Source organism: Nelusetta ayraudi, unplaced genomic scaffold (assembly GCF_046127955.1).
Source record: "Nelusetta ayraudi isolate G7.1 ecotype Tasmania unplaced genomic scaffold, CSIRO-AGI_Nayr_v1 ptg000195l, whole genome shotgun sequence".
Lineage (NCBI taxonomy): Eukaryota > Metazoa > Chordata > Actinopteri > Tetraodontiformes > Monacanthidae > Nelusetta > Nelusetta ayraudi.
Window position 1 is genome coordinate 291,049 of NW_027466244.1, and position 19,589 is coordinate 310,637.

General features: G+C 53.0%; 2 protein-coding genes across 2 annotated transcripts; one reads left to right on the forward strand and one right to left on the reverse strand.

Annotated features, from left to right (window-relative positions):
* The first annotated feature begins 321 nt into the window (after nt 1-321).
* nde1 (nudE neurodevelopment protein 1) lies at nt 322-4,753 on the forward strand. The gene is made up of 8 exons (XM_076015745.1): nt 322-532; nt 1,086-1,239; nt 2,318-2,466; nt 2,565-2,701; nt 2,812-3,039; nt 3,123-3,208; nt 3,423-3,568; nt 3,795-4,753. The coding sequence occupies exons 1-8, from the start codon at nt 447-449 to the stop codon at nt 3,841-3,843; spliced, it is 1,035 nt and encodes a 344-aa protein (XP_075871860.1). The 5' UTR covers nt 322-446; the 3' UTR covers nt 3,844-4,753.
* Nucleotides 4,754-5,430: 677 nt separating this feature from the next.
* On the reverse strand, nt 5,431-19,044 carry LOC142881465 (uncharacterized). The gene is made up of 42 exons (XM_076015762.1): nt 18,725-19,044; nt 18,469-18,639; nt 17,570-17,726; nt 17,095-17,122; nt 16,629-16,728; nt 16,492-16,512; nt 16,298-16,390; nt 16,154-16,217; nt 15,950-16,048; nt 15,719-15,862; nt 15,533-15,628; nt 15,308-15,426; nt 15,077-15,229; nt 14,512-14,685; nt 14,258-14,431; nt 14,061-14,175; nt 13,675-13,862; nt 13,449-13,570; nt 12,918-12,987; nt 12,678-12,838; nt 12,437-12,545; nt 11,892-12,023; nt 11,587-11,793; nt 11,366-11,503; nt 11,164-11,287; nt 10,911-11,082; nt 10,580-10,792; nt 10,359-10,503; nt 10,058-10,264; nt 9,859-9,963; nt 9,562-9,714; nt 9,228-9,476; nt 8,941-9,153; nt 8,642-8,854; nt 8,385-8,546; nt 8,176-8,304; nt 7,974-8,062; nt 7,742-7,865; nt 7,288-7,496; nt 6,947-7,055; nt 6,653-6,825; nt 5,431-5,975 (listed from the first exon to the last, which is right to left on the reverse strand). Exons 1-42 carry the CDS (start codon nt 18,887-18,889, stop codon nt 5,735-5,737), a joined length of 6,030 nt encoding a protein of 2,009 aa, XP_075871877.1. The 5' UTR covers nt 18,890-19,044; the 3' UTR covers nt 5,431-5,734.
* Nucleotides 19,045-19,589: the final 545 nt, after the last annotated feature.

The following is a 19,589-nucleotide window of genomic DNA, read 5'->3' on the forward strand; positions in this document are numbered from 1 at the left end:
TTTGTTTTTTAATATTACCGTCTGGATCGTTTGTAAAAGTGGGTTGTAAAGTACATGTTGTGTTCAGGCTCCCCCGTTATGTTGGCTGTCGGTTCCCGTTTTTTCTTTAAGATTATGTCGCTGCAGTCAAACCCCCTTCTGCTCTTCTGTCTTAAAAAAAAAAAAAAAAATCGCGAGGATTGTATGAATACAATTTTTACCAAATATTATGTATTTAATAAGTATTTTTTGAATCATTCAAACCCACTTTTCGATTTATAAAGGTTCGTAAAGCAGCCATGAGTTGATATTTTACCGAGTCAGACTTCCAAATTCATACAATGGTGACGCCATGTGCGTCATTATGAACACGTCCACTGGAATGTCGCCTAAATGTTTGAGCAGCTCAGCCGCCAGACCTCGGGGGAGTGACCGGAGAGGTGGCTCTCCACCCGGCCAGCCCGGAGATGGAGGATCCGGCGCCTCCGGAGTTCGGGTCCCTGGAGGAGGAGCTGAAGTACTGGAAGGAGCAGGCGGCCCGGCACCAGCAGAGGTCTGTCTGCCTGTCTGTCTGCCTGTCTGTCTGTCTGCCTGTACTAGCCCTTCATTAACTAACACTTTAGGTTTGTAAGGGATCCAGTGTTTTATAAAAGCGCTGAAGCTGAAGGAAAACTCACCTTTCACAGTTTATGTGGTTTTAACGGCTTATGTTGTCTGAATCTCAGCAGTTAGACGGCAAGAAAATAACCAGGGGTCGTTTTCTTGCAGTCTCGAGGCCTGTAACCAAAGCTGAAAACATAACCATACTTTTACATAATCCCCCCCTTTTTTTTTTGTTCGTTGCCAAACTCATCACAGTGGTGTTTTTGTTCAATCTGCAATGGCCTCCGGTGTGTAGTGATGATCTGAGTGGAGCTCAGATTTCGTGATAGTCCAAACAAGTCTGGCCAGACTCTTTCATCTTCAGTTGATTGTTTTTGCAGAAAACATGAGTGTGACTATTGAGCTTTTATTGGGTAAACCGAGTAACCCTGAGGCTGAATGCCTGCACAATAACCGCGTGTGTCCTGTCACTGTATTGTGCGTGTGTGCGTGTGTGTGAGCAGTGCTCAGGAGGCCCAGGAGGAGCTGCAGGAGTTCCAGCAGATGAGTCGAGACTACGAGGCGGAACTGGAGTCGGAGTTGAAACAGTGTGAGGTGCGAAACTGCGAGCTGCTCTCCGCCAACAACCGCCTCCGCATGGAGCTGGAAAACTACAAGGTACGCAGCAGCAGCAGCTCACGTCCAAACTACAAGTCCAAAGGAAAGTTTTGGGTTATTTTTTCATTGGCAATATTTTGACAAACAGTGTTGCATCAAGCTGTGGTAATGGTAATGGTGCACTGCTTTGATTGGCTCAGCACGCCCCCAGGGTTTGGTCCTGGTGGGAGGTGATGTTGGGGTTTGATATTCAGCACAGTCTGTGGTCTGAGGAACCCCATCCTCATCCTCTATCGATCATCTGACCGTTGCCTGCACTGCCACACACACACACACACACACACACACTCACACACACTCACGCTCTCACACAGAGCAGTGATTCAGGGGCCATCAGCTGATGTCTGTTCAGGGTTCTGCAGGCGCCTCTTCTGTAAATAATTCTGTCCTCATCGTGACCTCGTTCAGTTTACCAGCTCGCTGACGCCCTCCGGAGGGGGGACGTGCTCGGGTGGAAGGCAAACGCACACCTCTACGGCCAGTGCACTCTTCTAATGTTCATCCTCAAGCTGCGTGTTGCTGTTTAATGCAGAGAACAGTCAGACAAAAGCTCCAGTCATCGTCTCTGGCAACACAAAAGTGCGACTGTTGTGCTGGTCAGAGAGTGAGGTCAGCGCTCAAACCACAACTGCCACCACGATGACCCGCTGCGGCGGCGCGGAGAGGAGTTCCTACCTGTTCTCACATCAGCGCTGGGTCTTTATCTGGGACAGGAAGCATGAGCGGCATGCAGGGACCTCGTGGAATTCAGCAGCAGCAGCAGCAGCAGCGTGCTGCAGCTTGACGCGGTTCTCTCCGACTGCGTGTGAAAAATGCAGGCGTGTGTGCGTCGAACCCAGGGGTGGGCAAACCTTTTCACTGGAGAGGCCACAATGGGTTCCAGAATTTTACAGAGGGGACGGAGCAGCAGCAGATGGATGGAGTGTTTTGGTGACCCACCTCATAGCAGACAAAATATATCACGGGATATGTTGAATACGTACGTTAATGTCATTTAAAAAAGTTAACAAAAGTGCTTCAACCAAATCAACGGGCTGCACATGGCCCCTCCTGGTCTAACCTGTGTGTCTCCCGCCAGGGGAAGTACGAGTCGCAGCACTCGGATGCGTACCGGCAGATCTCTGGGCTGGAGGGCGAGCTGGCCGAGAGCACGGCGGTCCGAGACCAGCTGCACAAGTACATCAGGGAGCTGGAGCAGGCCAACGACGACCTGGAGAGGACCAAGAGGTCAGCGCCACACACACACACACACACACACACACACACAACCAGTGGGAATTCAACCGTGATCGAGCTTCACTGTCTTTCCTCCGGCTGCGCTCCAGGGCGACCATCATGTCTCTGGAGGACTTTGAGCAGCGGATGAACCAGGTCATCGAGAGGAACGCCTTCCTGGAGAGTGAGCTGGACGAGAAGGAGAACCTGCTGGAGTCCATGCAGAGGCTGAAGGACGAGGCCCGAGGTGGGACGTGCACAGCGGCTTTTGGGCCCCCACCCACTGTGACCCCCCCCCCCCCCCCCACACACACACACACACACACACACACCTCTAACCCTCCGCCTGCGTTGCAGACCTGCGGCAGGAGCTGGCCGTGCAGCAGAAGCAGCAGGTCCAGGACAGGAAGCCGTCCTTCAGCGGCGCCGTTGTCAGAGAGCCGGCCCACTCGTCCGCCGCCGCTCCGCCCTCTCTGCCCACGCCGCCCACCACCCCCCCAGACAGGAGAGCTGATGACAAAACGCCGTCCAGGACGGAGGCCTCGGTGGAGTCCTCCCCCGCACCGCCGCCTCCCGCCAGCAGAGGTCAGTGTTTCCCTGCGTTGCCACCTGGGTCGGACTTCATCCGTCAGCGAAACCTCTGACGCAGGTTTGGGTTTTTCCTGCAGGTGAGGGACTCTCGGCGACGGCGCTCACCATGTCGGCCAGGATCTCGGCCCTGAACATCGTGAGCGAGCTGCTGAGGAAAGTCGGGGTGAGTCGCTGGAGCTTCCACCACCGCTGCTTTTTCACACCGTCCATGAATCAAGTCTTTGACTGCGTTCTCGTCATCCGCTGACTCACCATGTGACGCTGCAGGAGGCTCGCGGCTTCACACACACACAACAAGGACGTTTTGTCCACGAAGGAATTTTTAATTTTTAAAGGAAATTTTAAAAAAAAACAAAAAAACAACTTTGTTCTCTCAGAACCTGGAGTCCAAGCTGGCGTCGTGCCGGGAGTACGTCCAGGAGCAGACGGCCAACCGCAAGGCCCACGCTGGCGGACAGGGGGCGACGTCGAGCCACAATAACCCCTCAGAGAACTCAACCACCAACGGCCTCTACAGCAAAGGGTGCGTGGAAGCAAGAAATAGTTACTCAGTGTTTTTCATTCTTGTTTTTTTTATTTCACTTTATGTCCCTATAAAGCTTCAAAAATGTAATTTTATTGAAATTAAACGCTGTAGTTTAGCTGTTTGGTTTTTTATTTAGGATAATTTCAAGTTGCTGTTCTTCAGCGGCAGGTGGCAGGAAGTGGATGTCCTGTCTGAGTGTCTGCGCTGTTGTTGTTGTTTCCAGGCTGGTGAAGAGGTTGGACTTCGGGTCGGGACACAAACTGCTACTGTGAAACCGAAGACGTCCCGCCAGGTGGTTTGGGACGCTCTGATTGGTTCTGGAGGGCTCGTCCTGCACGATCGTCACCGGACGTGACGCCAACAGTGACTTTTTTGTTCCCTCTTCTTTGTGTCTTGTGGCCTGAACGTCGGATGCAGGTTGATTCACCTTCAGGCGGCAGCACAAGTGGGAACTTTGGCCAAGATGCACTTTCAGGGTTCACTTTAGAGTTTTAAAGCAGTTTCAAAGAAGCTAAAAAATACTAGTTTGCATGTTAATGGTTTAAATGTTGTTTGTACTAAACTTACAGATGTTTGAGTTGATGAACAGTGTTATGAAAGAACTTCAAGGTGTAGCTGGTAGTTTTTGTCTTTTCATTTTCCTCTCAGATTAGAATTCTGTACAGTTCAAACCTGCCAAATTAAAACCAAAGTCACAATTAGCAAATTCTTTTCCCTCAGGCTTTTAACAGGAAACATTTTTCGAGCTGCATTTGTTCAATGAGAATTTCTGATTCATGCGAGGTTAGCTGCACATCTTTAATAGTTTAGAATTATTTTGTCAATGATTAACTGTAAATAATTGGGTGAGTTCCGTCCTGCTTCTCGTCAGAGCCTTTATTTTTTCCCCCTCTGTTCAGAACTTCTGTCTGTCCAGAAGTTGAGCTAACAAATACGTCTCCCACTAGCAAGGAGACGACGTGTGAGAACTTCAGTGAAGGCTACATCCTGTTTTATGTTAAAAAGAAAATAAGCGCCCGCGACCTGTTGCAGCGCTGGTGTCGCTGTGACGCACAGCAACAGTCGGCAAGTGCGTCACTGAGGATGATGTTGATTTTGTTCATTTCAAATGACCTGTTCTGCCCTTTGACCTTCAGTGCTGCAGTGATTGTTTGAGTGAAAAAAATAAATAAAATAAAACAATTTCCAAGTGTGACTTTTTGAATCGAGCAGCAGAAGAAGTGAGGAGAGCCGCGTGTGTTCGGCTGTAGGAGTTTAATCAAGTCAGAGGACGTGTACAGCATCATCATCATCATCATCATCATACAGCACGTGAGCATCAATCAGTGAGCTTTAACATCACACTCGCTAGTCTGAGATATGAAAAAAAAACAAACACCAGCTGGACTTTGTTCAGCTCCCACGTCACAGGAGTTCCTCAAGAGTCGCTGATGATATTGGTAAAATAAATACTCGCAGATTTGCACAGCGAGATAAACTTCCTTTTAGTTGATGTAAAACATTTATCACTCTTCAGGGTTAAATTATTGCTACTACTACTTTTTTTTTTTTTTTTTTTGTTAGTAACACAAAGACATTTTGCCTGTGATGAACCTCCACAAACTGATCACTTGCTACTTCTTTCCAAAATTACATTTTCTTTCTCATCTTGTGACTTTTCTCATCTTGTGACTAATACTGCCTATTTAAGAGGTTTTTAAATACGAATATTTTATGTTAAAGTCAATCTTTTGTGCAATTAGCTGTTACTGTGAAAATAAATGCAACAGTGGGAAATATTTCTAATAATCAGGGGATTTTTTTTTGACAAAACTCGGGCTGCATAATTCTGAATTAAATCGAGAGTCGCATCCACGTCACAATTCGCCTGCTAATTGTGATCTCAAATTAACTCCTTCAGCCAATGAGAGCTCGGTGTTTGCAGGCGCTGCACAGATCTGAAAGGTGTGTACCGGCTGCCCTCTACTGTCGACCCCCGGGTATTGCAGCTGTTGAGGCAGGTGAGATTTAAAGAAAACTGCTCACGCCACTGCAATGTGTCTTTTGTAATCGACCACTGAGCAAAAGTAAATCCACTCTGTGCTGATGACGTCTATCAAATCAATGTTCCTAGTTCTGAACAGCTGGGTTCTCTATGGATTCCTACAGGAAGTGGCGGTTCCGCTACTCGTCGGGGTGGAAGTCCAACTCCTCCTCGTGCAGCTCCATGGGGGAGTCACAGGGGGGAGGTGACGGCGAGCGGCGCTCCTCCTCCTGCACTTCCACCGAGTTCTCCTTGATGGCGCTCCGCCGGCCGATGCTCCCTCCCAGCCCCAGGCTTCTGATGCTGCTGCAGACGCTGCCGCCACCGCTGCTGCTGCGCGGGCTGCTGGCGGCGCCGAAGCCTCCGTCCGACCCGCCGCGCCTGCGCACAACCGCCACAACATCAGGAGGAAGGGGAGGAGGAGGAGGAGGAGGAGGAGGAGGAGGAGGAGGTGGAAGAGGAGGAGGAAGAGGAAAGTCAGGAGGGAGGAAGGAAGCAGCGAGAAACTTGTTCCAGCAGAGGAGTGTGTGTGTGTGTGTGTGTGTGTGTGTGTGTGTGTCCGCCTGAGCTGTGACAGGAAGGTGTAAACGGCAGGTTTACACCTCCACCTGGACAGACTGCAGGTCAGTCGTGTCTGAGGACAAGGCGTGAAACAGGAAGTGGGAAGAGGAAGAGGAAATGCAACGTCACTTTTACTCACACGCTGCCAAAGTGTCAGAGCAAAAAAAAAACTTTTTCTTTTCACACTTTGTGACGTTGACTAAGCTGGAGCCGCTTTGCGTTTCACCTTTTTCGGGTGAGACCGCATGAGATGAGACGCCAGTGTTGAATTTGGACAGATTTCAAATTTTAATTAGACATAATAAATAAAAATGATAAATAAATGGTAAATAAACCAAAACTCAGAATCAAAATTACGACACATTTCATTAGAAATGTAAATAATTGTATTGTGATTATTGTCAATCTAACCCTTCTTACTATTTTATCAATAATATGATGGACATTTTGGGAAAAATATATTTTTTTTCCCATCATGCCTCTTGTCACTGCCCTACCTGAGTTTGCTCTTGAGCGACGCCACCTCTCGGCTCAGCGTGTCGTTGGCCTCGCCCGCCTCCTCCAGCTCCCTCTGCAGCTTCCTCCGGGCCGCCGCCATGCGCTGCGCCTCCTCCTCCGCCTCCTCCAGCTGGTGCTTCAGCTGCTTCAGCCGCACGTTGCCCTTCTCCGCCTGGGAGAGACAGAGAGGGAGAGAGAGAGGGAGAGGGAGAGGGAGAGAGGCGGTCAGGATGGCGAGGATCGGATCAGCCCCATGGCCGCCCCTCCCCAGCACCACGCTGCTCCTGCCTCACCTGGTCTTTGTACTGCTGGGCCTGCTTCATGTCGTCCTCCATCTGGATGCTCAGGTCCTTCAGCTTCTTCTCCTTCTGCCGCAGGTTCTTGCCGTTGGCCTGGCGCTCTCTGCACGACAACCACCCACCTCAAGTCATTACCGGACTGTTCTGTTTGTCCACCTTGTTTTTCAAAATCTCAATGACACACTTAACCTTTAATATAATTGACTTGATCGGTTGGACTGTAAACTTGCAGTGTGCTAATGCTGCCACTAGAGGGCATGTGGATCAAAACGACAGTGTGTGTTTGTGGTGGTGTGACTGATTCTCGTGTTCCAGCGTGTTCCACCCGCCGCTACCTGCTCTCGGTCTCCAGCTGCTCCTCCACCTCCCTCAGCTTGGCCTCAAGGGCGGCGACAGAGGACTTGAGCTTGGAGCGGCCCTGGCCTTCTATCTCCTGCAGCTTGGCCTTCAGGTCGCGGTTCTGCCTCTCCAGCTGCTGCCGGGAGCCCTCTCTGCTCTGGGTCGAGGCCCTCTCTGCCGTCAGCTCGGCACCCAACTGCTCCACCTACAGGCCAGGAGACACAGACGTAGGGAAAAAGAAACCTGCTAATATACAAAATATCCTCTGATCTGCTACATTTCTTTCTCCATCTGCGACAAACTGCAGCTTTACTGACTGTGATGCACCTTGAAAGGCTCTAAACTGAATTAGCTGGTCACCTGGAGCAATCAGAGTATTGCATGGAGAAAGAGGGCGGAGCTACAGCCAGCTGTGGCTGGAGCAGGAAGCTGCTGGCCATGTCCACCTACCAGCTGCTGGCTCTTCCGCAGCCGGTCGTTGAGGCTCTCCACGTTGGCCTGCTCCTCCTCCAGCTCCTCCTCCAGCTGGCTGATCTTCATGTCCAGGCGGCGCTTCTCATCGGACATCATGGACCTGGAGGACAGGAGGAAGAGGAGGAGGACGAAGAGGAGTAGGAGAGGGTCAGATCTTACAAACACCTAATGGACATCCACAGGTGGAGAAACGTGACGCGAGACCTACTTCCCAGAGGAGTTACTGGCCATCTCCTCCGCCAGCTCGTCTCTCTCCGTCTCCGCCTGCTTGCGAGCTCGTTCAGCTGCTGCCAACATCTGGACGGACAGACAGACAGACAGACAGACAGACAGACAGGGCAAATATTTCACCATCTGTTAATGGACCCTTTGCCACGTTGGTCAAGAACAATGTTCAGTGACGCCATCACCTCATGCAGCTGGACCATGTCGGCCTCCATGGTCTTGGACCTGCGCTCCGACTCCCTGGCGGCAGCCTGGACCTCCTTCTGGGCAGCACGCGAGTCCTCCAGCTCCCTCTGGAGGTCCTTCACCTGGCCCTATGAGGAGCACCGAGGAGCTCAGCTCAGCTGAGCCAGATCTGAAGATACTCCAAGGTTTTTTTTTCCCCTTGGCTGACCTGGATCTTGCGCAGCTGCTTGATGGCCTCGTCACGCCCCCTGCTGACCGCCTCCAGCTGGTCCTCGGAGTCCTTCAACTCCCCCTCCAGCTTCTTCTTGCCGGCCGACGCCTGCCCTCGCTGCTTCCGCTCCTCCTCCAGCTCTGCCTCCAACTCGCGCACCTGCGGAGGAGGAGGAGGAGGGTTGGCGGGCAGGCAGACAGGTCAATTCAAGCCCCGCCCATCTGCCAAGGGGCAGCAGAGAAGAACTTCCTCACCTGCTTGAGCAGCTGCTTCCTCTTCTCCTCGCCCATCTCGTCGCGGCCGTGCAGCTCCCGCTCGTGCTGCGCCTTCAGGGCCTGGCTGTTGACCTCCAGACGCAGCTTTGCGTCCTCGGCCACCTGCAGCTCGTCCTCCAGTTCCTCCATCTGCGCTCTCATCTCCTCCACCAAGGCCTCCAGGCCTCGCTTGGCCTTGTCCAAGTCGTGGACCTGAAAGCGGAAGGTTCAGAAGGACATCAGGAGGAGGATCTCCAGTGGCACTGGAGAGTCGGGGAAGCTCGTCGCTCTTGTCTTACACTCTTCCCCACGTCGTCCTTGGAGCTGATCAAGTCCTCCATCTCCACCCGGAGGGACTTCACCATCTTCTCCGCCTCCTCCAGAGCCGTCTGGTTCTCATCCAGTGCCCTGGCCAGGGCCAGCACACGCGTCTCCTTCTCCCTGGCCTCAGCCTCGGCCCGGTCACGCTCCTCAGCAAACTTGCAGGACACGGCGCGTTCCTCGGCCAGCATCTGCAAGATGAGGACCGTCAGCTGAATGTTGGCGCCAAGACAGGAGACAAAAATCCCTGCAGATCGAGTGGGACCTGGTCAAACTTCTTCTGCTTCTTCTCCAGGTTGGAAACCAGCTGCCGCTGGCTGTCCAGGTCCATGAGGACATCCTCCAGCTCCTGCTGCAGCCTGCTGCGGCTCTTCTCCGACTTGTCGAAGGCCGAAGCCTTCTCCTCGTACTCGCCGTTGGCCGCCTCCAGGTCGCGCTGCAGGCGCTTCTTGCCCTCCTCCAGCAGCTCCACTGTGCCCGACATCTCGTCCAGCTTCTTCTTGTAGTCCGACACCTTAAGGGGGGAGGCGGTTACAGTGGCAGTTTAACCTCGGGAGGGTCAGTGGGGAGGTGGATGGGCCAAGTGTGAAGGTGCCGACCTGCATGCTGAGGCTGGAGACCTGCCTCTCCACCGCCCGCTTGGCCTCCGTCTCCTCCTCCAGCTGTTCCATCAGGCTGTTCCGGTCCTCCTCCATCTGACGCAGGCGGCCGGACACATTCAGCTTCTGACGGGTCTCCTCGGACAGAAGCTCCTGGATGTGACCAGGAGAGGAGCAGTCAAATCCCAACTATCATAACCGTAGTCCCAAAAATTTGCTGCACGTATCGGGACAATGTTATTTTATATATCGCCACCAGGGGGCAGCTCAAATCAAGATTCACAAAATGTTACTCACCTGAGCATCCTGCAGCTGGGAATTGAGAGTGGAGATGTCTTTGCTCAGCTTGATGTTCTTCCCCTCAGTCTCATTCAGCAGGCCGATCACGCCGTCCAGCTCCACCTGGAGGTGGTACAGTAAAGGGACGAGGTATCGAAGGTCATGTCTGGGGTTTTTCCGAAGGAACCTTCAAGGTCTTCCAGTCGTCAGCGCTCACCGTCATCTTGGAGACCTTCTCGCCCAGCTCGGTCCTCTGCCGCTCGCTCTCGTTGAAGCGGCCGTGCAGGTCGTTCAGCTGAGCCTCCACCTTCTTCTTCTTGTGCTCAACGTCCTGCTTGGCGCTGGCGAGGGAGCGCAGGTCGGCACCGAGGTCAGTCGTTTCCTTCTCCAGAGCCTGCTTGGCCTTCTCCAGACCGGCCCTCACCTGGAGACAGAGAGGCAGGGGGAACAGACCTGAGAACCTGCCAGGAGTTTAGACCTCCGTCAGCCTGGAGCTGCAGTTGGAGCTGGAGCTCTACCCTCTTGGCCTGCTCCACTTGCTCGTTGAGCTCCTCCACCGCCTGGTTGTGCTTCTGTCTCAGATCCTGGACTTGGGCCTCGTGTTGACGTCCCTCCTCCTCCATGGCCTTCTTCAGCGACGCCACCTCCTGTTCGCGCTTCGCTCTGACGGCCACAGGAAGCACATCAGCACTTGAGCCAGAACACAGAGCTCCACGTGTAAGAGGCGTCTATTACAGACCGGAGCTCCTGCTGTGCTGCCGTGGTGTCCAGGCTGTCCTCCAGCTCGGTGCGCAGGGCGTTCAGCTCATCCCCCAGGTCCCGTCGGGCCGCCTCCACCTTGGCCCGGGCCGAGCGCTCCGACTCCAGGTCCTCCTGCAGCTCCGACATCAGTGCCTCCAGCTCTCGGACCCGCTTCACCGCCGCAGCACGTTGACCGCTCTCCTCCTCCAGCCTGCAGTCAAAAAAACAAGGAAAAACCTTCATCGTGCTTCTTCTATAAGCTGCACCTCCGTCACTCTGGCTCCACCTGCTGGACAACAATAGCCTAACGGTCACCGTGCTGCTCTGACCGGCTCTGTGTGCCCTGAAGCTCCTCCTCCTTGGCGGCCAGCTGCGCTCGGAGCTCGGCTAGCTGTGCCTGCAGGTCGGCGTACTGCTCCTGCAGCTCGGCCAGCTCCGCCTCCACCTTCCTCTTGGCCTTCTCCGTGTCCTGACGGCCCTTCTCCTCCTTCTTCATGCGCACTGTCCACAGAGTGACAAGAGGCTTGAGCGATGAAGATGGAAGATCAGAAGATCAGAGAAGATGTGGCTGTGGCTGCTGACCCTCCAGGTCGGAGATCATGGACTCGTGTTTGTTCTTGAGCTTGGTCAGGTTCTTGGACTTCTCCTCCTCCTCGGCCAGGTTGGAGCTCATGTCAGCGATCCTCTCCTCCAGAAGCTTGCGCTCCTGCAAACACCAAGCAGTGTGACTGTGTGTGTGTGAGAGAGAGAAGGAGGTGAGAGAAGCAGATCTGACTCTTTGTACCTTCTGCAACTTGTTGTTCTGGTCCTCCATTACCAGCACGTCCTCTTCTAGTTTCTTCACTTTTCCCTCCACACCCACCTTCTCCAGCTGCAGCTTCTGCCGAGCGTCTTCTTCCCCAGCAAGGTGGGCCTCCATTTGCTGTTGAGGTGCATCATGGGAGTCAGAGGTCAGCGACTGACTGTATAGGACAGGGTGCGCTGTGTGTGTGTGTGTGTGTCCACCTGCAGCTGCTGCTCCATGTCCTTCCTCTCCTGCTGCAGGCCGAGACTGCGGTCCTCCTCCTCCTCCAGCCGGGCCTCCATCTCGTGCAGCACCTCCTCCAGCTCCTGCTTCTTGGCCTCCAGCCGGACCCGCATCTCCTCGGCTTCGGCGTACAGCTCCGTCTCCGCCTGGAGCTTCACCTCCAGCTGCGTCCGCTCCTCTATCAGCTGCAGTGGAACGTCAACACGAGAACATGCTTTTCCCTGTCAGTCGTCCAGGTCAAAGGTCAGGTGATCCCCCCCCACTCCCCCCAACCACCATCTACCTGAGTGTGTTTCTGGGAGATGTCCTTCAGCTCGGCCTCAGCCTTGGCAGCCACGTCCTTGGCCGCCTTCAGTTCCTCTTCTTTTTGGCCCATTTCTTCTTCCTGTCTGGTGACCTGCAGCAGCGGCTTCACCTGGAATAACAAACAGATGCAATGGCGGCATGAAATATGGTGAAACACCTCCATACGGTCGACTTCTAATCCCAAAATCTAGCGTTTCTCTGATGGAGGAAGGCAGCCTTGGTGCTTCGTAGCTCCTGTTTGCACGCTACTCTGCAAACATGTCTTTGCTCTGAAAAGTGCACTTACTTATTTTTTTCTTTTTCCAATAATTAGTATGGTGCCTGTGTACTCATCTTTCTACCACACATGAGATTTGCGGACCAGTTATGAATTACTGGCTAATAAACCATGCAATATTCAACTTTTACTGGTTGACTGAGGCTCTTCTGCATTTGCCAGACATCTGTCGTACAAAATCCTGGTCCTACCAAGTTTGAAGCTTCAGTTATTTGGCTGATATTGAAGGTAAAGACTACACCGACCTTGGTGAAGAGCCTCCACCACTGCCAGTTCTTCAGCTTGAGGTAGCAGGCACAGTTCCGCTGGATGACCTTCATGGCGGTCAACTGCTGCTGACGTTTGCTGAAAGCCCTGAGAACACAGAGCCATCCAGGAGAGAGGTGTGGCTACATATGGAGCATAAAGGGCTGGAGGCGCCCCGTGCTGGACATGTAAAAACACTGTTGTACTTTAATTCAGAAATCAGACCATGGATGTCCTTACTTGCGGGCCAGGAAGCCTCTCGCTTGTGCCTGGAAGGCGATGATGATGACGGTCAGTTTGATGTCTCTCTCCTCCTCCAGCTGGGCCAGGACGCCCGTCCTGAAGAACATCTTGCTCTGGCCAATACGGTACAGGTTGGGGTCCAGGTCCAGGTGCGTCACCTGGAGCAAGAAAAAAAAGTGTCTTCACAGCTCAGTTTTGGACTTTTGATTCGAGCGTGATGTGTCAAGTCCTGCTCACCATCAGATTACAGGCCTGTTTTCCATCCATGAAGCCTTTTGGGATGGCACTGGCTGCCAGAATCTCATATCTGCAAACAAACATAAATAACTCATTTCAACAAAAACACAAAGAGAGGTTCAACATCTGTTTGCATCCTCAAAATAAAGAGGGATAATTCAAACTTAAAGATAGAATGAGTTTGTTCTGATCATTAAATAGCAGAGATATCTGGACGCCACCCAGTGCTGAGCATCTTCCTTCAAATGTAAAATGTGAGTTTGATTTGAGAGGTTGGGAATAATTAGTTTAGTAGTGGCCACAAAGAGAAACTACACTCTGTTACAACTATTGATCTATTATGGAGGCTTGAATAACCAAAGCAAACCAACATAATACACCATGAAATTAATCGAACGTTGCACAGATTTACTGTCAAAATGTTTCTGTTGCAGGCTCCTTGCATTTCTTTTGCTAATCAGGATGCATTCCATTCATTTTTTTGGGGACTGGCAGTGTCGCTCCGACGCCACGCAGAGCCGCGGCCCTCACCTCTGCCTGAACTCCTGGAACACGATGCGGTTGGGGAAGCCCTGTCGGCAGATGCGGATGCCCTCCAGCACGCCGTTACAGCGGAGCTGCTCCAGCACCAGGTTGGCGTCCATCTTGCCGGCCTGCAGCAGCACGACAGACAGACAGACAGACAGACAGACAGACAGACAGGGGAGTTGAGTGCGAGGCGAGACAGGCGGCGGTGGCTCATCCGCAGAGGACCCACCCTCTTCTCGTGGTTGGGGATGATGCAGCGGACGAAGTTGGGCTGCGTGTTGTTGAGGGTGGTCATGAGTTTGCCCAGCGACTCCTTGTACAGCTGGCCCACCGTGCGGAACATCCCCTTCTTGGACTTGGTGGAGGCCGGTGCCTCTGACATCTTGGTCATGGTCTCCAGACCCACCACCCGATCAGCTGATATGGAGGAGAGAAGAGGAGAGGAAGAGGAAGAGAAGGTGGGGGAGGAGAGAGGAAGAGGAGAAAGAGGAGGACAGAGTTAGAGGAGGAGGAATGTAGAAGAGGACAAGAAGGAGGAGGACCAGGAGGCAGCATTTAAATGTCTCTTTAAATGCAGCAGCAGCAGGGAGGTGGGCATGGCGGCGGCCCACTCACCGTCTTTCCACAGGTCCTGGATGAAGTTGCTGGATGAGTTGTTGAGCAGCGCCGTCACGTTGTCGTTCAGGGGATCCATGTTCTTGGTCAGCCAGTTGGCGGCGTTGTAGTCCACCTGGGAGAGTGAAGGAGACGGCCGTCAGGTTAGCCGTCCTGGACCACATCCACAGGCTGTTTTCCTTCTCGACTTCCTCCACCTTGCCGGCGTAGTGCAGGACGCTGAACACCAGCTTGTCCTTGTGCTGCTTGGGTTTGGCGAACTTGACGTGGCCTGTGTGAGTGTTGAGCAGCTTGTCCACGAAGGAGAGGTCAGTGGCTTTGGGGAACCAGCACTCCTCGTCCAGCAGGGCAAGGATGCCTGGAGGGTTGTTCTGCAGAGAGAACCGCCTTGACAGAGTCAGACCTGAGTGTGTGTGTGTGAGGCTATGTGTATAAGTGTGTGTGTCCTGACCGGCCTCTCGATGAGCTCGATGCAGGGCAGCAGGTCGAGCCCAAAGTCGATGAAGCTCCACTCGATGCCCTCCCTCTTGTACTCCTCCTGCTCCAGGACGAACATGGTGTGGTTGAAGAGCTGCTGCAGCCGCTCATTGGTGTAGTTGATGCACAGCTGCTCAAACGAGTTGTCCTGCGGTGGAGAAAATAAGAAAACACTTCCATCAGGGTCCAGGACTCTTTGAAGGTATCTAGAGCTTCATTGTCCAGTTCCTTCCTTTTTTTTTTATATCCAGTGCATCATGACACCAATTTGAATTCCAGAAACCTCCAGAAACCAGGAATTATGTCAAGAAAGCAGCATAATTAGCCCTCTGTTTACAGCCTGCTGCTCGCTGATGACAATGACACTTTGTTGGACTTCACACATGTTGGAAAGAGACAAACACAAGGAGGATCTCAGATTGTGGAGCAAAACACCTTAGTGGGTGTGTGGTCAATTGAGCTGGGAGAGTTTATTTGGTCCCCTTTGTGACATCACAAAGAGCACACAGGACTGGTTATCGACAGCGTGTCCGTCCCACCTCAAAGATCTCAAAGCCGGCGATGTCCAGGATTCCCAGGAAGGACGACGACTGCCTCTTGCTCTTGTCCAGCGTCTTGTTGACCCTGGCCAGGATCCAGCGGAACAGGCGCTCGTACATGGCCTTGGCCAGAGCCTCAATGGCAAAATCAGCCTGTAGGGGGAGCCAGACAGGAAGTCAGTGGGGTGGCGGTACAGAGCAGAACGTTCTCGCTGCGGTTGCTATGGTTACCTGCTGCTTGGTCTGGGCCTTCTGCACCACCTCGCGGCCCACCTTGATGCGGGGGGTGAGGATGGCTCGGGTGAAGTCAGTTACGTTGATGCCCTGCAGGTGGCAGACTTTCTGAGCAGCTGCGGAGACACAGGTGAGGGTTTCATTGACTGCATCTCTGCAGGAAGACGACATTCCAGAAAGGCCTCGTAAGGAAACCCAGCCAGGGTGAAGACAGAAGGTTACCGGTGTTGTCAGGCATGGTGGCCTGCTCGCTGTTCCTCTCCTTCTCAAACTTGACGTTGCCCAGCTGGAGAACGGTGGAGACCACCTTCAGCATCCCTGCACTCAGCCAGACGGGTTAGATGAGAGGGTTTGTCAGCGGTTTCTGCCCGACAAACAGGGTCGCACGCTTGGCTGCAATTTCCCCACCTATCCTCTCCTCCTCGTTGAAGCCCATGATCTCCATGGCTTCCAACGTCTCATCAAACATCTGGTCGTCCTCCTGACCCGGGATCTCCACGTGGCCGGCCACCAGGAAGCGGTAGGCTCCAAAGTCCTCCAGGAGGAGCTCCTCTGTGGGGCAGCCCAGTTATCCACTCTGAGAGTGTGTTATGGTACATCGCTGCAAGGCAAAGCTAAGGTCAAGAAAGACCTCCTCACCCCTCGTCTTGTCCTTGGCTCCGGCCACCATGTAGTAGAAGATGTGGAAGGCTCTCTCGGTGTTGGCCTGACGGATGCAGCGAGACTTCTCCAGCAGGTCTGACGGCTGAAGGTAAAGAAAAAAAAACCTCCTCCGGCTCTGCTTTTGAAAAAAACATCTGGCCTCACATCCTGTTTGTTGCGCAGCTACGACAGGAAGGATACAGGTGTCAATGTTGGCCCCGACGATGTATCCCGTCACGTCAAAGTTGAGCTTGATGAATTTTCCCTGCCGGAGGGAGGAGGAAACATCAGCGACGGCAACCCGGAGAGGAGAACTGGAGCTCAATGTGATGCAGTCACACTCACGAATCGGGAGGAGTTGTCGTTCTTGATGGTCTTTGCGTTCCCAAAAGCCTCCAGGATGGGATTCGCCTGCAGCAGCTGCTTCTCCAGCTCCCCCTACAGGTCACCGCAGGATTAAAATCGCTTTTTGCACAGAAGAGAGATGAACTCTGAGCTGGTGACGTCACTTGGAGCTTCAGTGGATGAACGTTACTCACGTAGGCCAGCTGCTGCTGTTGCTGCAGGGAGAAGAAACCATGAAAAGTGAATAAATCCCTCCACCAGCCGCTATTTTTACACAAATAACATATTGCGGTGGGGGTCAAAGGTCAACCATATGCATGTCTCAACTCACAGGAGTGGCTTCCTTCTTGCCCTTGTGGGAGGAGGCGACGGTCGCCAGGTACTGGATCACCTTCTTGGTGTTCTCCGTCTTCCCTGCCCCGGACTCACCTCTAGGGGGCAGAACGCAGTAGACCTTGAAGGATGAAAACTGACCTCATCGCCCCTTTTATCTTAATGTTGCTGCATTGGCGACCGTCAAACTATTAGCATAAAACTAAATAAAAATACTATTCTAATGATTTTGTTTGGTGTCAACGGCTGGTTGGAGGTCCTGGAGGTTGCGTCATCGTTTCATATTTTGCATTCCATTGTTTGCAACTAATTACGTTATACTATATTGTATTGTCTTAACACTTCATACACCCTTATCTGTACTTGCCACTATTTGAATTTCTTGACATAAACTCTTTGAATATTTCGGACTGGATGTGGGGTCAGAGGTCATTGCAATGGAGGGTCTGTGTGTTTGGACTCACGTGCACAGGATGGACTGATCCTCTCGGTCTGCAGGAGGGAGGTCGGGGTTGGGGGGGGGGGGAGAGGGAGAGAGATTACAGGAGATGTTGACTGAGCAGAACCTTCCAGGCTGAACAGACCAAACACCGAGTCCAGCTGGCCGCCGCTGCAGCCCAGACACAAGGGGCCCGGGCGGCTTCTGCAGTCCCGCTGGGGGGGAGATTAGCCTCCCATCGCTCACATCGCTCTTCTAAAAATAGCAGGTGGATGCAGCAGCTGTAATCTGGCCTCCCTGCTCCATGTATGGCCATTCGGCCGCTGAATGGAAAGTGTGGAGCAGGTCAGAGGTCAGCGGCGGACCAGCCGGGCGGTACCAGGCAGCTGTAGCCTGCCACCGTCCCACCTGGTGGGGGTTGGGGGGATGGAGGGGGGGGGGGGGGGCCTGACCACTGTGAATGTTTTGTCCATTTAAATTGAATAGTTTCTTTCCTTCACCTTGCATCATGTTCCTGTAGGCGTTGTCCGTGATGGAGTAGATGTGCGGCGGCACCTCGTGGCGCTTCTTGCCCTTGTACATGTCGATGATCTTCTCCGAGTAGATGGGCAGCATCTTGTAGGGGTTGACCACCACGCAGAAAAGACCAGAGTATGTCTGCAGGGGGCGACGGAGAGATAAAAAAAATCGGCATCAATGTCTAGAAGCTCTCACGTCTTGCATGGAATTTAGCTTCAGCCTCGACAAAGAAAGCAGCGGCAATGACCGAAGCCCCTTGCACTGAGCATGAATACATTTTTATTAATGTCAAATTTGGGAATTTGGTGCAAGAAATGAGGTCAAATTCCAGGTGAACAAACATCCTGAACCCCACATCATCTTCAGCGGCTTGTTTTTTTTGTTTTGTTTTATCAGGAGTGGCCAGAAGGGGGAGCCCTGACTGACGCTTCTGCTCCTCAGCTGAAGGTCACTTGAACTTGTGAAGGACAAGACAACTTTGATCATATGTAAAAACATCACACTGCATCATAAACCCTGCAGAATCTTTCTGCAGAATTTTCCCTGAATTCTTTTTAGCCGAGTTTAGTTTTGCGTTCAGAGTGCTGCAGCGGCACGTGAGACCCTCCCGCCGTCGCCTCAACTCGTCTGCTCTTATATGGAGTGGAGCGAACGCATGTCTTAACCTCCAATGATCCTCACAGCCGTCCATATTAGAGTCTCGGGCTTGAAAGTCCCATCCAGCCGCACCTTATTAGAGCCTTTCAGACTTTCGGGGGGGATGAGAGACATAAGCCGTTGATCCCTGCCGGTACGACCGCGAGTCCGCGTGAAGGGCAGATAGTCTGAGGGGGCGACGGCGGCTACACCTGACTGACGGTGTGGGGGGGGGGTCTCTTACGTAGATGAGGCTGGAGAAGTATCTCTCCTTCAGGTTGTGCAGGACGGAGGCCTCGTTGAGGAAGGTGAGGGCGGCCATGTCCTCCACCTTGCTGAATTTGGGCGGGTTCATCTTCTGGATGTCGTCCTTGTTCACCGTGGCCTTCTGGCCGTTGGAGAGCTCCACCAGCACCTGCAGCCACCAGACGGGGAGCGGCCATCAGCGGCCGGCCGAGGCTCCTCGGAGGGACCGGACAGACGGATGGGATGCAGCTCACCTGTTCGCCTTTCTCCTCCTTCACGCTGGCCTGCTCGAAGCCCTCCCTCTCAGACGGCACCCACACCATCTTCTTGGCCGCAAAGTCGGCCTGCGCCACGCCGCTGTTGCGAAAGTCGTTCTGCAGGTAGAGGTACTTGCTGTCGTCGGCGGCCGGGTCACCCATGTCGGCGCTGGCAGGGTCTTCGGGCTCGGGGGTGCGAAGGTCGGCGGCCGCTGCTGCTGCTGCTGCTGCTGCTAGCTCACAGGCGTCTGGCTCGTCACAGCACAAGGGGTCGGCCTCTGGCGTGTGGGCGTTGACCTCTGACCTCAGGGTGGGGTCTGTCCTGCAAACAAGACGAGGGTCCGATTGGAACCTTCAGTTTTTTCCTAATGTCTTGCTTACCTATTAGCCTCGAGTCAAGGAGGCCGCAGCACAGTAGCGACTGGACGTTAGCAAAGAGAAGAAGCTAGCTGTCGCTTCCTGACGGGATCAAGAGACACTTCACACTTCAACACCGCCATGTTCCACAGTCGGAGCCCACGGCTGCCAGTTAGCTGTGACTTTCCACCGTGAGACTTCTTGTTTCGCTTCTAGTTTCCAGTTTAAACGGAAAAGCCACCTTTTCGAACCTGTTTTCCAATCTTAAGGCAAAGCTAAGCTAATCAGCTAAGTATACTTGTGGAACGTCTGGAGGAGGGTCCTGAGACGGCAACGTCAGAATAAAATTATAATAACCACTTGCATTGACACATATTTTTCTCCATTTTAATGAAATGAACCACAATCCAACTTTATTTGTTTACTTTTTAGAGAAACTACCAAAAATCTTCTGTTTCCACAGACCAGCTATCAACTCCTTCTTGCACCAGTAAACATCACCTGC

Coding starts and splice junctions, on each gene's coding strand:
- nde1 (XM_076015745.1), top strand. CDS start 447: ATGGAGGATCCGGCGCCTCCGGAGTTCGGGTCCCTGGAGGAGGAGCTG. Junction 3,040..3,122: donor GCCGCCTCCCGCCAGCAGAG/GTCAGTGTTTCC, acceptor TTTTTCCTGCAG/GTGAGGGACTCTCGGCGACG. Junction 3,569..3,794: donor AACGGCCTCTACAGCAAAGG/GTGCGTGGAAGC, acceptor TGTTGTTTCCAG/GCTGGTGAAGAGGTTGGACT.
- LOC142881465 (XM_076015762.1), bottom strand. CDS start 18,889: ATGGGTGACCCGGCCGCCGACGACAGCAAGTACCTCTACCTGCAGAAC. Junction 16,218..16,297: donor ACGACAACTCCTCCCGATTC/GTGAGTGTGACT, acceptor TCCCTCCGGCAG/GGAAAATTCATCAAGCTCAA. Junction 8,855..8,940: donor AGGACGACGTGGGGAAGAGT/GTAAGACAAGAG, acceptor TTCCGCTTTCAG/GTCCACGACTTGGACAAGGC.